The sequence below is a fragment of the Schistocerca nitens genome, chromosome 2 (assembly GCF_023898315.1).
Source record: "Schistocerca nitens isolate TAMUIC-IGC-003100 chromosome 2, iqSchNite1.1, whole genome shotgun sequence".
Classification (NCBI taxonomy): Eukaryota; Metazoa; Arthropoda; class Insecta; order Orthoptera; family Acrididae; genus Schistocerca; species Schistocerca nitens.
In genome coordinates, this window is record NC_064615.1 from 1,067,561,289 (window position 1) to 1,067,577,412 (window position 16,124).

Here is a 16,124-nt window from a genome sequence, read left to right on the forward strand (position 1 = left end):
AAAACGCTAGGGGCGCTGCAGTAGTCCACTTGCCACAACGAGTCGATTGAGACAAGAAACTCGCTCGCGTAAAAGGGCCTTAAGGGCTTGCGGAACTGCGTGATGACGCAGCCAGGTCGGAGGTAAGCGTGGATCCGCCGCTGGGGGCAACGCACGTCCCCGCAAGGCCAGCCGCGGAGTGGGCGTGCCGTGCCAGCGCCACGCGCCATATAAATGGCGAGCGAGCATGCCGGGCGCCAGTGCAGTCCCTCCACCACGCCGCCCGCCGCCGCTGCCCGCCATGTCGGCACTCCTCAAGCTGCTCGTCGTCGCCACCGCAGCCTCCGCCAGCGTCGCCTGCCTTTCCGCCACTCTGTACGCAGGTAAAGTCGGCCGGGCGCGGCCCCTGACGACAGTGGTGGATGCAGTCAGCGAAAGCTTGGGATTCCCAAATTGAAGCGGGAAGTTAATCGGCAACTTTGTATAGTATATACTGATAACGTCACCGAAGTAGTGCGAGGACTGCATCTCACCACTAGATGCACTTATCGTTAGCTCCGACCGCAACTTTGTGACATATTTTGGGGTGGGGCGGAGTGGGGTAGGAAGGAGCTCGTGAGAAATACTGAGCAAGGTTACTGTTTGTGACGTTACAGTGAGTACCAAAAGGATTTGGAGCAGGAGTTAAATGGAATGCACAGTATCTTGAAAAGAGCTTATATGATAAGCATCAGTAAAACAAGTTTCCGGGTGCGATTAGGACTCGCATACTGAAAGTTTCTTACAAACTTAATTATCTATATACGCAGTTCATACATTCCGGAATTAGAGAATGTCGACCATTTTTGTCTGTTATCGACATTGATACTGACAAGACATTGGTCCCAGGGATTCTAAGACTATCGATAGCGTATTAATTTCGAGTTTAATTTCGGCTACCAAATGAGAAAATATATTTTTTGTCGTGTGATATAAATACAAATTAACAGTTTCCAGCTTTTTCCTCGTATTTGTACTGTGAGACCCTGCTTTTCGCCAAATGTCATGATTTTAGGTCAACCGAAAGTGCCCTATAGGTTTTGATGAGTGAGTTTGCGAGTATCAAAATATGTGATACAAATGGCCGTATCTTTTGATTTCATTGCCTTAGAAGCTTACATTTATTCCACAACCAAGGGTTTATAGACCTTAGTGTGAAATGAATTTCAATTTGATATGTCTGTCCGTTCCTGAGAAAAACGGGTCTTTAACAGACGGATGGACCGTCTGATATCAAATGACAAATAATTCTTCTTCGTGTGATATAACTCCAGATTTACAGTTTTAGGATTTTTTCCTTTGGTGTTACTACGAAAGTTCGCTTCTTGTCAAATTTCATGATTTTACGCCAGTGGGAGATACCCTATAGGCTTTGACAGTGACTCTGTGACTATGAAAATATGTGTCATAAATAGCCATATCTTTTCACTGTATTTACTTAGAAGTTTCATTTTTTTCACTCTTCTAAGAGATCGCATGCCTTAGTATGTGACATAAATTTCAACTTGATACGTCAACCCGTTCCTGAGAAAAATGGATTTTAACAGTCGGACAAACCGACTGGTAGGTCGACAACAAAGTGATCCTAAAAGGGTTCCGTTTTTAACGATTGATGTACGGAACCCTAAGCCAGACGATTCTGAGATAATCAGATTAGGAAATGGGACACTAAGAGTAGTAAATTTAAGTCCCTTCCCTATTACTGTCTCGCAGGTACGATTTTCTTCCCCCTTCTGACGTGCGGGCTGCGGAAGAAACGACCTCACAAATTTTATTTGATTGTAGAATATTGTACAGCCAGGTTCAGGGGAGGTCTGTCACGGTCGCTCATTAACACAGAAATGATAACGAAACAGTGTATCACCGCGTATCTACGCAGAAGATACAGGAACATCAAGAGTGGGGCAGGGATGCTTGTAAACCTCTGGAAGAAGTAGGAATTTGCAGCATACCGTGTACTTGTGGAGACGTGTATGTTGGTGCTGCTAAAAGAGCGGTCGCAAAACGATTAGAAAACAGGGGCAACTGTAAAAAGAGAGAAAGTGGCGGATGATCTGTTGCAAAATGTGCTTTGCAGCCAGGAGACAAGTGGATTCAATTTGATAAGACTCAGGTACTGGCAACCACAAGCGGATTCCATGTAAAGCTATACTGAGAGACCGTAAAATTTACTAAACACTCCAACAATTTTAATCGGAAGTAGGAGGGTGTGAAACTAAATGGTATGTGCATTTCGGTGCTGAAAATGGAGTACCCCCACCATGGGGTGATAACAACAGCAGATGACAGCGATTGTCAGTGGCCAATTGCGCTCGAGTTCTCGAAACATTTGACTTCCTGCCTCTGCGCGGGAGCACGCAGAAATGGAATTTTACTTCAGTTAGCAGCTGACCTTCGAAAAGGCTACAACACCGCTTGAATGGGACGAAACTTTTGGTTTCGACAAGTTTTTCATCCGACTATGCCGTAATAGCCTAGACTATTCTAATAGGTGTGACGTTTAAGACTGTGAAAGCAACTGTGTGGCGCACTTTGGTACAGGTGGCATTGTTATGATGAAAAATGTGCGTCGTTTTAGATTGTTTCCTGATTTCAGCGATGACTTGAGGCAAATCTTCATAGTCAGCTCCAAGCATTCACCGCGGGACACAAAGATATTGAGCATCTTTGGTCGGAATTTAGAGGTATTGTCCACCATGTGCCTGAGAAGTATGCGCCTAGCAAAAGTATAGGGGAAGGGAAGGATCCACTTTGGTGCAACAAACATATTAGGAAGTTGCTGAGAAAGTAGGGAATTTTGCACAGTCATTTTAAGCGTAGTCACTGCCCCGCTGACAAACAAAAATTATGCGAAACGAAAGCAGCTGTCAGAAGGACAATGAGAGGCTCTTTTGACGAATTTGAAAGCAATATTTTATCTGCAGATTCTAAAAATAACCCCAAAAAATTTTGGTCGTACGTAAAATCTATGAACGCTACAAATAATTCGATACCTTCTGACAGTAGGGGTAATGTAACTGATGATGATAAACAGAAGGCCGAAATTCTAAACCTAACTTTTAAAAATTCGTTTACGATAGAGGACTGCAGCACCATTCCCCCTTTCAATTATCGAACAAACGAAAGGATGGCAGACATAGTGTTTAGTGTATCTGGGATTGTAAAACAGTTAAGATCCTTAGACGCCAGAAAGGCATCTGGCCCAGACGGTATCCCCGTAAGATGTTATGTTGACTATGCTACAAATATAGCACCATTCTTATCCGTCATCTATCAGAGAAGATTCGACCGGCGGAAAGTTCCACGGGACTGGAAGAAGGCCCAGGTCATAGCAACCTATAAAAAAGGTAGAAAATCGGATGCATTACCGGCCAATTTCACTGACATCGATTTGTTGTAGAATCATGGAACATATTTTGTGTTCAGACATAATGACCTTTCTAGACTCTGAGAAGCTCATCTGCAGAAACCAGAACGGTTTTAGGAAATAGCAGTCATGAGAGACACAGCTGGCCCTCTTTGTGCATGATATACAACAGGCTTTAGATACCGGCTCCCAGGTTGATGCCATATTTCTCGACTTTCGAAAGGCGTTCGACTCAGTTCCGCACTGTCGCTTGCTCCAAAACGTGCGCGCTTACGGTCTATCCGATGTCATATGCGGTTGGATAAGAAGTTTCCTAACAGACAAAGAGCAGTATGTCGTCCTGAATGGAGTGACTTCAACAGGAACAAGCGTAACTTCAAGTGTGCCCCAGGGCAGCGTAATACGTCCTCTGCTTTTTACGATTTACATAAACGATCTGGTTGATGGTATTGATAGCGGCCTGAGACTGTTTGCCGATGATGCTGTAGTCTACAGGAAAGTAGTATCACACGAAAGTTGTGAACAAATCAGTGAGGATTTGCAGAAAATAAATGCGTGGTGTATGACTGGCAGTTATCTCTGAATATTAGTAAGTGTAACCTACTGCGTATAACAAGGCGAAAATCCCCATTAATGTATGAGTACTAAATAAATGATCAGCCTTTGGAAGCGGTAACATCAGTCAAGTATCTGGGTGTGACTATTCGAAATGATCTCAAATGGAATGATCTGATTATACAAGTAACAGGCAAGGCGAACTCTAGATTGCGGTTTATTGGTAGAATCTTGAAGCGATGCAGTCCTTCAACAAAGGAAATAGCTTACAATACGTTAGTTCGTCCAGTCTTAGAGTATTGTTCGTCTGTATGGGACCCTTACCAGTTGGGTCTGATTCAAGAGATTGAGAAGGTCCAAAGAAAAGCGGCAAGATTCGTGACTGGTACATTTAGCCATCGCTAGAGCGTTACAAATCTCATAGTAAGTTTGAAGTGGGAGACACTTGAAGATAGACGGCGCGCTAAACGGAAGGGGCTGCTCACTAAATTCCGAAATCCGATCTTCACCCAGGATGTAGAGCATATATTATTACCACCAACTTTCAAATCGCGCAATGATCACCATTCAAAGATAAGGGAAATAAAAGCTCGTAGTGAGGCGTTCAGACAGTCGTTTCTCCCTCGCGCGATCCGCGAGTGGAACAGTGGTGGTGGGGGGGGGGGATATGACTTTGGCGCGAATTGTGCCCTCCGCCACACACCGCTTGGTGTGTATGTAGAGGTAGAAAGAAATTGTTGTATACCATTCAACATTATCTGTTCGTCGGTCCACCAAAGCAATGGTCGTCAAAACGCGACCCGCGGGCCGCATGTGTAATGTTTGTGAAATCGGACGTAGGCTGCTTACCTCAGGGGTGGAAGGTGGTACGTAGCACGGCCACTGCGGGGTTACAAGATGTGACGGCAGGGAATGTCGTGTTGTTTGTCTCCCCGTACTGACAAGTCACGGGCGTGCGCTACTAGTACCGATATGTTGACATGGTATACATTTTGACACGGAAGTAACACAGATTCATGAAAGTGCGTTTTAGAGACGGTTATCCTCACATGCGGTACATACACTAATCGTCCAAAACGTTATGACCACCTATCCAATAGCCGGTACGTCCACCTCTGGCACGGATAACAGCGGCGACGCGTGGTAGCATGGAAGCAATGAGGCCTTGGTAGGTCGCTAGAGGTAGTTGGCACCACATCTGCACACACGTCACCCAAGTCCCGTAAATTCCTACGAGGGGGGCGATGTGCTTTGAAGCCACGTTCAATCACATCCCATACGTGATCGATCGGGTTCTGATCTGGCGAGTTGAGGGGGTGGGGGGGCATCACATCAATTGGAGCTCACCACTATATTCCTCGAAACACTCCGTCAACTCCTGGCCTAGTGACATGGCTCGTTGTCTTGCTGAAAAATGTCACTGCCGTCGGGAAACATGATCGTAATGAAGCGCTGTATGTGGTCTGCAAACTGTGTGCGATACACCTTGGTCGTCATGGTGCATTGTATGAGGTCCACTGGACTTGTGGATACCCACGTGCATGTTCCCCAGAACATAACGGAGCCGCCGCTAGCTTACCCCCGTCCCGCAATGCAGGTGTCAAGGAGCTATTCCCCTGGAAGACGAGGATTCGCGCTCTTCCATCGGCATGATGAAGAAGGGTATCAGGATTCATTAGGCCATGCAACGCTCCGCCACTGTGCCAACGCCCACTACCGATGGTCACAAGTCCGTTTCAGCTGCAGCTGCCGATGTCGTGTTGAGAACATTGGCTAATACATGGGTGTTGCGGAGGCCCGTCGTTAGGTGTGTTCGGGTCACTGTGTGTTGCGACATACTTGGACTCTGGCCAGCGTTGAAGTCTGATGTTAGTTCCACCACAGTTCGCCGCCTGTTCTGTTTCACCAGTCTGCCCAGCTTACGACGTCCGACACCCGTAATGAGGCGCGGCCGCTCAACCCCACGACGCCTGGACTTGGTTTCGCTACGTGTTGAAGACACTCACCACAGCGCTCCTCGAACACCCGACAAGTCGTGCAGTTTCCAAAATGCTCGTGCCGATCCTCCGCGCCATCACTATCTACCCTCAGCGAAACCAAGATAGATCGCGCGCCTACTCCATTGACTGACTGATACTGCATGCGTCGAGCGTGTGTCTGAGTTGCAGTCATTCCTTGGCAGGTGACGCTGGTATCGCCTGAGCGGTTTTATACCTTTAGTGTTCGGTGGTGTGGCCAACGGCCTTGCCGCATTGGTAACACCGGTTTCCGTCAGATCACCGAAGTTAAGCGCTCTCGGGCTAGGCTAGCACTTGGATAGGTGACCATCCGGTCTGCCGAGCGCTGTTGGCGAGCGGGGTGCACTCAGACCTTGTGAGGCAAACTGAGGAGCTACTTGATTGAGGAGTGGCGGCTCCGGTCTCGGTAGAGCGGTGTGCTGACCACATGCCCCTCCATATCCGCATCCAGTACGCCTGTGGGCTGAGGATGACACGGCGGTCGGTCGGTATCTTTGGGCCTTCATGGCCTGTTGGCAGGAGTTTACGTCGGTGGTCATAATGTTTTGGCCGATCAGTGTATGGTTCAAATTGTTCAAATGGCTCTGAGCACTATGGGACTTAACTGCTGAGGTCATCAGTCCCCTAGAACTTAGAACTACTTAAACCTAACTAACCTTAGGACATACACATAGCCATGCCCGAGGCAGGATTCGAACCTGCGACCGGAGTAGTCGCGCGGTTCCTGACTGAAGCGCCTAGAACCGCTCGGTCACATCGGCCGGCGCTGATCAGTGTACTTGGGACGGTTTATGTCGATAGTAGGTTGGTGGTCATAAGGTTTTGGCTGATCAGTGTATCTGTAGGATGGAATACGTAATTAAATTAAGGTCGTTGTATTACAACACAATGAGTAGAAGAAAAATGACTTATAAAACTTGTACTAAGCATTTATGATCATGCCTCATGTTGCATAATTCTTTTAAATATAAGTGCAATTACTGTTATTAATCAGTGAATCGCCCGCTCACACGGACTACACAACAACACTTCGTCGGGCAGTTTCAGTGTCACAACTTCAGGATCGCTGTGGGTGGCAACAATCTGAAACTGAGAAAAGCCGCCACGAAGTATTCCAAATGGTGCCAGCTTACTGATTTATGTAGGTTACCGACTAATAATAATATGATTGGTACAAATGCCGCTCCAGAAAGTCAGTATTGTTTGCTGAGTAAAAAAAATTTGGTGAGTGCTACACTAAAGCGATGGTCATGACACGTCTACTGTAAACAAAGAAACAAGCGATCTTATTTCTTTTTTACTGCTTTACGAACGAACGACTCTTGTTTGTTTATTTGCGTCTTGGGACATCCAGACAGTTAGTGGCTGCCTGGTTTGCGGCTCTTAAGAATACACCCAATTTTTCTTGTTCCGTTTTCGATAGTGAGTGCGGATTTTGCATTTAATCGGTTGATTTTTTTCTTTGAGCGTTTCCTTACCCCAAATGAAAGGGACGTGTTTTTGAACCTCGGTCACACTGTTCCAAACTCAGAACAGAACATTTTCACAGCTAAATTTTTATGGTGCGAATGTACTGCACTCTTGATACGCCCGAAAATGGCACAAACCCTCTGTAAGTCACAATCGTGCCGATTCAGTCATGATGGCCATGGCATCGATGTGTTTGGGAACAGATTTTTGTTGCCCTCCACGAAATCATCAACAAGCTGAACTTCAGTTTTTCACCCCGTGAGCACACATTTAACAGCCACCTCTAGCGCTATATCCTGCTGTCGATTACGCGAGCTGACTTAGTTTTAATGCAACAGCGCTGTTGGTCAGGTATGAGACTCTCTATACAACGACTGCGTTCAGAGACGCGCCACTGACAGGCAGCCAAGGCCATGATCTCAACGAGAACGTGTCGCGAATACGCAGACGCCAGCGGCTGGGTCGCATTTGTATTGCCGAGCGCGGAAGTGAATAAGAAAGGCAGAGAAAGAATGGATACAGGGTATCGTACGGGGTGATTTTTTCCACCGTGTACAAACTCTAGGGATTGATCGGGAAGAGTATACGGAACAGAAAAGGTATAATGAACTTATGTCCGGAAATGCATGGTTTCCATGCTAGATGCCATTGATTCAATCACAGTTACAGCCATCTAATACGCGCTTTACCACGCAGCCACAGTTACAGTACGCATCGTTTCCTCCTAGAGCTTGGTACTGTTCCTAAACGACTACGTCATGCCCTAGTGCCCGCTCCTGCCGTAGTAATTGGTAATGTAGTGTTCGATTCACTTCCCTTGCTGACTCCCCTTGTAGTGGACGTGATACAGCGTTTTACACAATGGTTCCGTTTCGAATCGAGTGTTTGCCGACATGGTGTTTTCTTACGGAAAGGCAAATGACAACCGGCGGCGGGCAGCAAGATTGCATTAGGAGAGATATCACCTCCGACAGCAAGCAGAGCATCCAATGAAACTTCCTGGCAGATTAAAACTGTGTGCCGGACCGAGACGCGAACTCGGGACCTTTGCCTTTCGCGGGAGAGCTTCTGTAAAGTTTGGGAGGTAGTAGACGAGGTACTGGCAGAAGTAAAGCTGTGAGGACGGGGCGTTAGTCGTGCTTAGGTAGCTCAGTTGATAGAGCACTTGCTCGCGAAAGGCAAAGGTCCCGATTTCGAGTCTCGGTCCGGCACACAGTTTTAATCTGCCAGGAAGTTTCATATCAGCGCACACTCCGCTGCAGAGTGAAAACCTCATTATAGAGCATCCAATGTTTGCAACAGTGTTTCGCCGTATGAGGCAGGGTCGTTTCAGGAAGCAGGAAATGGTTCAAATGGCTCTGAGCACTATGGGACTCAACTTCTGAGGTCATTAGTCCCCTAGAACTTAGAACTAGTTAAACCTAACTAACCTACGGACATCACAAACATCCATGCCCGAGGCAGGATTCGAACCTGCGACCGTAGCGGTCTTGCGGTTCCAGACTGCAGCGCCTTTAACCGCACGGCCACTTCGGCCGGCGAAGCAGGAAATGATGAAGGACGTACGTGAAATATTCGGACACCAGACTTGGAGGAAAATGTGATTAACACCGTGGAAGGCTATTTGCCCACCAGTACAGAGTAAGCCAGACGACCGTGTGGAACATTCTCCATGACAGTTGTTACTACCCTTATCACTTACAGCGTGTGGAGGGCTTGCTAGCGACAGACTTTTCACATCGGGAGCAGTTTTGTCACTGGTTTCTTCACAAGGCAACCACGATTCCGGGATTTGTGTTATCCATCCAAATTACAAATGTGGCCACCTTTGCGCGGTTCTCTGCCTCGTGATGACTGGGTGTTGTGTGACGTCCTTAGGTTACTTAGGTTTAAGTAGTTCTAAGTTCTAGGGGACTGATGACCTAAGATGTTAAGTCCCATAGTGCTCCGAGCCATTTGAACCATTTTTTGCGCGGAGTGGTACCTTCAACTTCCATAACAGTCATCTGTGGGATACTAAGAACTCCCATGGTATGGGGACAGCGAGTCAACAGCATCGATGCAGCTGGGATACACGGATCGGGATAATTGGCGACCGTATTTTGGGACCAGTCTTCCTTCCACGTCGCCTAACAGGCCGGAACTGTCGGCGTTTCTTGCGGGTGACTTATCCTCCCGTGCTGGAAGAAGTACCATAGATGATTCGAAGGGTTATGTGGCTGCTGCATGATGGTGCTCCAGCCCACTTCGCCGTTAACGTCCGGACGCATCTCAATCGTGCCTTTCCTGGTCGATGGATCGGATGATAGGGTCCAGATGCATGGCCTGCTCGTTCACCGGCTGTCAACCCATGCGATTTCTGGCTACGGGGCCATCTCAAAAGTATTGTGTACGCTGCGCCCATTCCAGATGTGGAGACACTTGAGCAGCGTATTCATGCTGAAACTGTTCGGATGCAGCCTGGCCGATGTGAACGTGTGAGACAGAACTTACTACGGCGCTTACACGCATGCGTTGAGGCCCATGGGAACCATTTTCACCACATGCTATAGCTGAGACTGCATGGTACAGCGCTTAGTAGACAGCAGCCTCTGTAACAATATACGATTGAATAAATGATCTCTAGCATGGAAACCATACATTTCCTGACATAAGTTTATTAGAACTTTTTTGTTCCGTATCCTCTCGTCGATTAGTCCGTAGAGTTTATACACGGTAGACAAGCATCATTCTGCACTTTTGTCAACGGGAGGCAGCTATTAGAGCATTGTACATAGTTACATCCTATGTCCACCCTGCTTTACAATGCTTCTTTTTCCTTTCTTAATAGATACAAATATACAAAGCAGACACAATTACGTGAACAAAAGCCGATAATTTTTTGTGTATTAAGTGTTACCCCTTCTCATCGTCACCCCCACCTCCCAACGATAGTAGTGATATCTTAATCCCACAGAATTTTTACACGAATAATCTGTATGTACCAAATTTTGTTGAAATTCCTCCAGGCATTCCTAATTTTTGCTTTTATGTCACTCCTTTTCATACCAAGCTATCAGCGATAGGGGTGCAAGGGGCATTTTACTGTCATAGTATATAAACACGCACTATCAAAGCCCCACAGAAGAATATCAAAGCCGGCCGCGGTGGTCTAGCGGTTCTAGGCACTCAGTCCGGAACCGCGCGACTGCTACGGTCGCAGATTCGAATCCTGCCTCGGGCATGGATGTGTGTGATGTCCTTAGGTTAGTTAGGTTTAAGTAGTTCTAAGTTCTAGGGGACTGATGACCACAGCTGTTAAGTCCCATAGTGCTCAGAGCCATTTGAACCATTGTTTTTTTTTTGTTTTTTTTTTTAAGAATATCAACCATAATTTTCCAGCAAGATGGAGCACCTCAATTGGATTTTGATAGTGTGGTGGATTGGTACTGACTGCAAGAAGGAAGTCAGTACCAAGACTAAGTTATCTGTGCACCGTTCAATCTTTCGACCAACTTTGTTGTATGGGAGCGAAAGCTGGTGGATTCAGGTTACCTTATCAACAAGGTTGAGGTTACGGATATGAATGTAGCTAGGATGATTGCAGATACTAGTAGATGGGAACAATGGCAGGAGGGTGTCCACAATGAGGAAATCAAAGAAAAATGGCTCTGAGCACTATGGGACTCAACTGCTGAGGTCATAAGTCCCCTAGAACTTAGAACTACTTAAACTTAACTAACCTAACGACAACACACACATCCATGCCCGAGGCAGGATTCGAACCTGCGACCGTAGCGGTCGTACGGTTCCAGACTGTAGCGCCAGAACCGCTCGGCCACCAGCGGCCGGCAGGAAATCAAAGAAAAACTGGGAATGAACTCTATAGATGTAGCAGTCAGGGCGAACAGGCTTAGATGGTGGGGTCGTGTTACACGCATGGGAGAAGCAAGGTTACCCAAGAGATTCATGGGTGCAGCAGTAGAGGGTAGGAGGAGTCGGGGTAGACCAAGGAGAAGGTACCTGGATTCGGTTAAGAATGATTTTGAAGTAATAGGCTTAACATCAGAAGAGGCACCAATGTTAGCACTGAATAAGGGATCATGGAGGAATTTTATAAGAGGGGCTATGCTCCAGACTGAACGCTGAAAGGCACAATCAGTCTTAAATGATGATGATGATGGTGGTGGTGGTGGTGGAAGGAACGGTCCAATACCCTGGCCACCCGCTCTCCAGACATTACGCCCCTTTACTTTTTTTTCTGGGGCAATGTCAAGGACAGAGTCTGCGTCACAACAGTTGACGTCGACGAACTGAAGGCTAGGATACAAGCTAGTGTGGGTACTGTGACAGAATACAAGTTACGAAATACCTGGCGGGAACTGGAATACCGCCGCGACATTCTCCGTGCTACCAAGGGAGCACACGTTGAGGTTTACTAACGTATGTGGTCTTAAAAAAACTAGTAAAACTAACCTATGTAACGGCATCAAATGTAACTTATTATGTGAAACGGTTATTCTGTAATGAATTGTTACAATCAGGGTAAGACTTTGTGCTCAGCCTGCATATTCCTAGATTTATCGCGTAAAGTTTGTGCTTGAAACCTTGTGAGTAGGCTTTCTTAGGATAGGTCATGTCTAACTTTAAACGTCTGCCAGTTCAGTTTCTTCAGCATCTCTGTGACGACCTCCTATGGGTCAGATAAACCTGTGACCATTTGTGCTATCCTTTGTATATTTCGTAAACCCTCGTCGCCAGTCTTGTAAAGGCCTCTTCACTACTGGAGTACACCGCTAAGAGATTTTCTCCCTGCCCCTATTACACAGCTATGCCCCAGGGTGAGGTATCAGGATAGGGGAACGAAGGTTCTACTGCACTCCAACAAGTTACTAAGTCACACAAATGAGTTAAAAAGGTTTACTTATCTTTGTGACTTGTCCAATAATTAAGTCTGGAACACTGCTTGTAATATAACACAAAAAGGCCCTCAATGGCTAAGTGCAAATAATCGTAGGCAAACTTCACAGTATATAGCAAATACAATTTACAAGAACCGTCTGTTCACTTCTAAGAGTTCAGTAAACGACGTTCCCTGTCTATGTCTGTAACCAAGTGGGCGAGAGCTGCTCTTCTACCTTCCGAGCAGGCTTCTGTCCGTTGTCGTCCGGCCGTTCGCGGATTGTAGTCGGCCGGCAACTGGCCGAGGCGAAGTCGATATCTTCATCCTCAGTGCCGCTCGTGATCCTGGTGAAACTCCCACGAGTGGCAAGTCTCTATGACACTGTCACCAGCTCGCATCTTTGTGCCTGTGGTGCTTTTGCCCTGGCTGTGTCTTGTTCGGACAACACAGCACTACGTTTTCAGTATGCCCAGTTAATCATATCTGGTACAGGTCCAACACACATATGTCATATTCTGAGATGGGTCGCACAAGTGTTTTATATACATTCTACTTTGCAGTCTTACTGCATCGTCCTGACGTCCCACCAATGAACCAAAGCCTGCCATCTGCTTTACCTACGATTAAGCATATGTGATTGTTTTATTTCATATCTCTACGACTTGTTGTACCCAGGATGTGGTATCGATAGCTACGATGCCACAACGTAGGTGCGCTCTCGTAGGTTGGCGCTACGAGAGTGGACGAACAACGCCGACCACAGTGGTCTCTAGTCGACGCTGCGGAGCTCGAAGAGCGCCGCTCCACATTCAGCCCATTTGATCAAGAGCAGACGACCTAGCAACATTGTTTCTATTTCATAGTGGGCGACCGAATACAGATTTGCCAAATTGTAACTTCTACTAGCTGTTAGCTTTGATACCTGTACAGCTTCGCACCTACGCGCTCATCTCAGCCAAAGTTAAGTAACCATTTAAGTACGCATATTTTTTTTTAGTACATTTGTAAAATCTACAGGCAGCACCGAAGTACTTCATCTTTTCCTGCTCCTACTCGCGTCCTTCACTCTCGGGCTATTTTGCAGAAGCAGTTCACAGGAGCAGATCCACGCGCGCCTATCCAGGCGGGATACAAAACAAGCGGGATACAAAACAGTTGGTCGAATCTTAACTGTGATTCACTGACATTGCAGTTATAGCATACTACGTACGTGCACAATTTTGCATTTTTGAAAATTTAAAGCAAATTTCTAATCTCTGCAGCGCTTTGAAATCTTATCAAGAACCGACCGAACATTTGTGCAGTTTTTCTTCCGTACGCTTCTTCTTTATATAAAAAGTCTGGTGTTATTAAAATTGACCGCAAGGTATCTAATATACGACATGAGCAAGGGTCCCAACAGCTTTCCCTGAGGCGCACTTGAAGCTACTTGAACATCTATCGATGACTCTCTGTCCAAGAAATCGTCAGTCCAGTCACAAATTTCGCTTAATACGCCACACAGTTGTACTTTCGACAACAAGCGGTACCACCCTTTCCGACCGTCTAGGATACACGGTGCAGAACCACTCACAGACTTCCTGCTTTTTATATGTGCAGTCTGTTGTCACAAAACGACTTCCGTGTCTGTCAGACCACTTAAGCATTGTTCGGATGAGCAGCGGCACTTTCATCTTCATGCAGGCGGCCAGCCGCGGCTATCACATCCGCTTCCGTTTACTCTCCATCGCAAGCAGAAATACCTCTCTCTGCCTTTCACTTTCGTCGCGTCATGCGACCCAATAAACCCGCCACGACTCACTGCTCTTGTAGCTTTCTAAGGCCGGTAAACTACTGGTGGCACTGGAAGATTGAAGCAAAAAAAAAAAAAAAAAAAAAAAAAAAAAAAAAAAAAAAAAAAAAAAAAAAAAAAAAAAAAAAAAAAGGCGAGTTGCAAGAAGGACTCGCAAAATAAGGGCACTGTACGAACTTTATTATGTATATAGACAGTTCATCCATTCTGGGAATCGAGAATCACGACCTTTTTTAGCCTATATTGATACTGCCTAAATATCTGTCCCAGGGTTTCCAAGACATTCGAGAGAGCACTAATTGCAAGTTTGTAGTCGGATAATAAATGACAAAGGAATATTTTTCCGTGCGATTCAATTACAAGTTCACACTTTTCTGATTTGTTCCTTTACTCGTACTGTGAGACATTGCTTTCTTAACAAATTTCATAATTCTAGGCCAACGGGAAGTACCCACAGGTTTTGACTGAGTTTTCAGGCATCAAAATATGTGACGTAAATGGCCGTATCTTATGGCTGCATTGACTTAGAAGTTTATATTTATTACACCGATAAGGGCCCATAACTCTTGCCGGCCGGTGTGGCCGTGCGGTTAAAGGTGCTTCAGTCTGGAACCGCGTGACCACTACGGTCGCAGGTTCGAATCCTGCCTCGGGCATGGATGTGTGTGATGTCCTTAGGTTAGTTAGATTTAATTAGTTCTAAGTTCTAGGCGACTGATGACCTCAGAAATTAAGTCGCATAGTGCTCAGAGCCATTTGAACCATTTTTGAACCATAACTCTTAGTGTGTGACATAAATTTCAAAGCGGTGTGTGTACTCGTTCCTGATAAGAGTCGTCTTAACAGACGGACCAATAGGCAGAGTGTAAGATAACAGATGTACAAAGACTTTTTTCCGTTTGATATCATTACAAATTTACAGTTTTCGGATTTTTGCTTTTGGTTGATACTGCGATTCATTGCGTTTTGCGAAATTTCATGATTCTAGGCCTACGAGAAGTACCCTACAGGTTTTGATGAGTGAGTTTGCGAGTATCAAAATACGTGACATAACTGGTCGCATCTTTTGATTGCATTGCCTTAGAAGCTAACGTTAATTTACTGCCAAGGGATGACAGACCTTGCACGTAACTTTAATTTCAGCTTGATACGTCTACCTGTTCCCGAGAAAAAGGGGTCTTAAAAGTCTGAAAACAAATGGCAACTTTTTTTCATATGATATAATTACAAGTTAACCGTTTTCGGATTTTTTTCTTTGGTCGTAGTGTGAGACATTGCTTCTTGGCAAATTTCATGGTTCTAGGTCAAAGGGAAGTACCTTATAGGATTCGACGAGTGCGTTTGCGAGTATCAAATTATGTGACATATATTGCCGTGTGTTTTTATTACATTGACTTAGACACTTCATTTTTTTACATCGCCAGGAGACCGTAGGCTTTAATATGTGATATAAATTTCAACTTGATGTGTCTATTCTTTCCTGAGAAAACTGGTTTTGGAGAGTCGGACAGACAGACAGACAGACAGACAACAAAGGTTTTCATAGGTTCAGGTAGGCAACCCTAAAAAATAGAAGAAACTGAATTATTTTCATCTCAATCAGGCCGGACGGACAACTAAACCAAACGACAGCTAAGCGTTGAATACCAGTGAAGCTAACTAAACGACAGTTGCCATCCTTGACGTCCCCAGACAAGCGACAACTCGCCTCAGTTATCGCCAGCGTTTACTTTGCATTCCGCACAGTAATAACAGATGTTATCGCGCTGACAAGGTCATTCCAGTAGGCTTGGAGTTGCTCCTGTTTTGAGGCTGGTGCGGAATGCATCTTCGCAAGCGTATGCAATCGACATAATCATCAGCCATTTGAAATGCACCGTTCGATGAATACTTGGCTTAGAACTGAGTATCTTTCAGAAATGTGTCTTCAAATGTGTGTGAATTCCTAAGGGGTACTACTGCTGAGGTCATCGGTCCCTAGACTTACACACTACTTAAACTAACTTATGTTAAGAACAACAC

At 45.8% G+C, this 16,124-nt stretch overlaps 1 protein-coding gene across 1 annotated transcript in view; it reads left to right on the plus strand.

Moving 5' to 3' along the window:
* The first annotated feature begins 249 nt into the window (after window positions 1-249).
* LOC126237451 (lysozyme 2-like) overlaps window positions 250-16,124 on the plus strand; it is a 111,460-nt gene continuing 95,585 nt past the window's right edge. Inside the window, exon 1 of the mRNA XM_049947584.1 lies at window positions 250-362. Coding sequence (XP_049803541.1) covers window positions 281-362 — 82 coding nt within the window. The 5' untranslated portion in view covers window positions 250-280. The remainder of the gene's footprint in view (window positions 363-16,124) is intronic.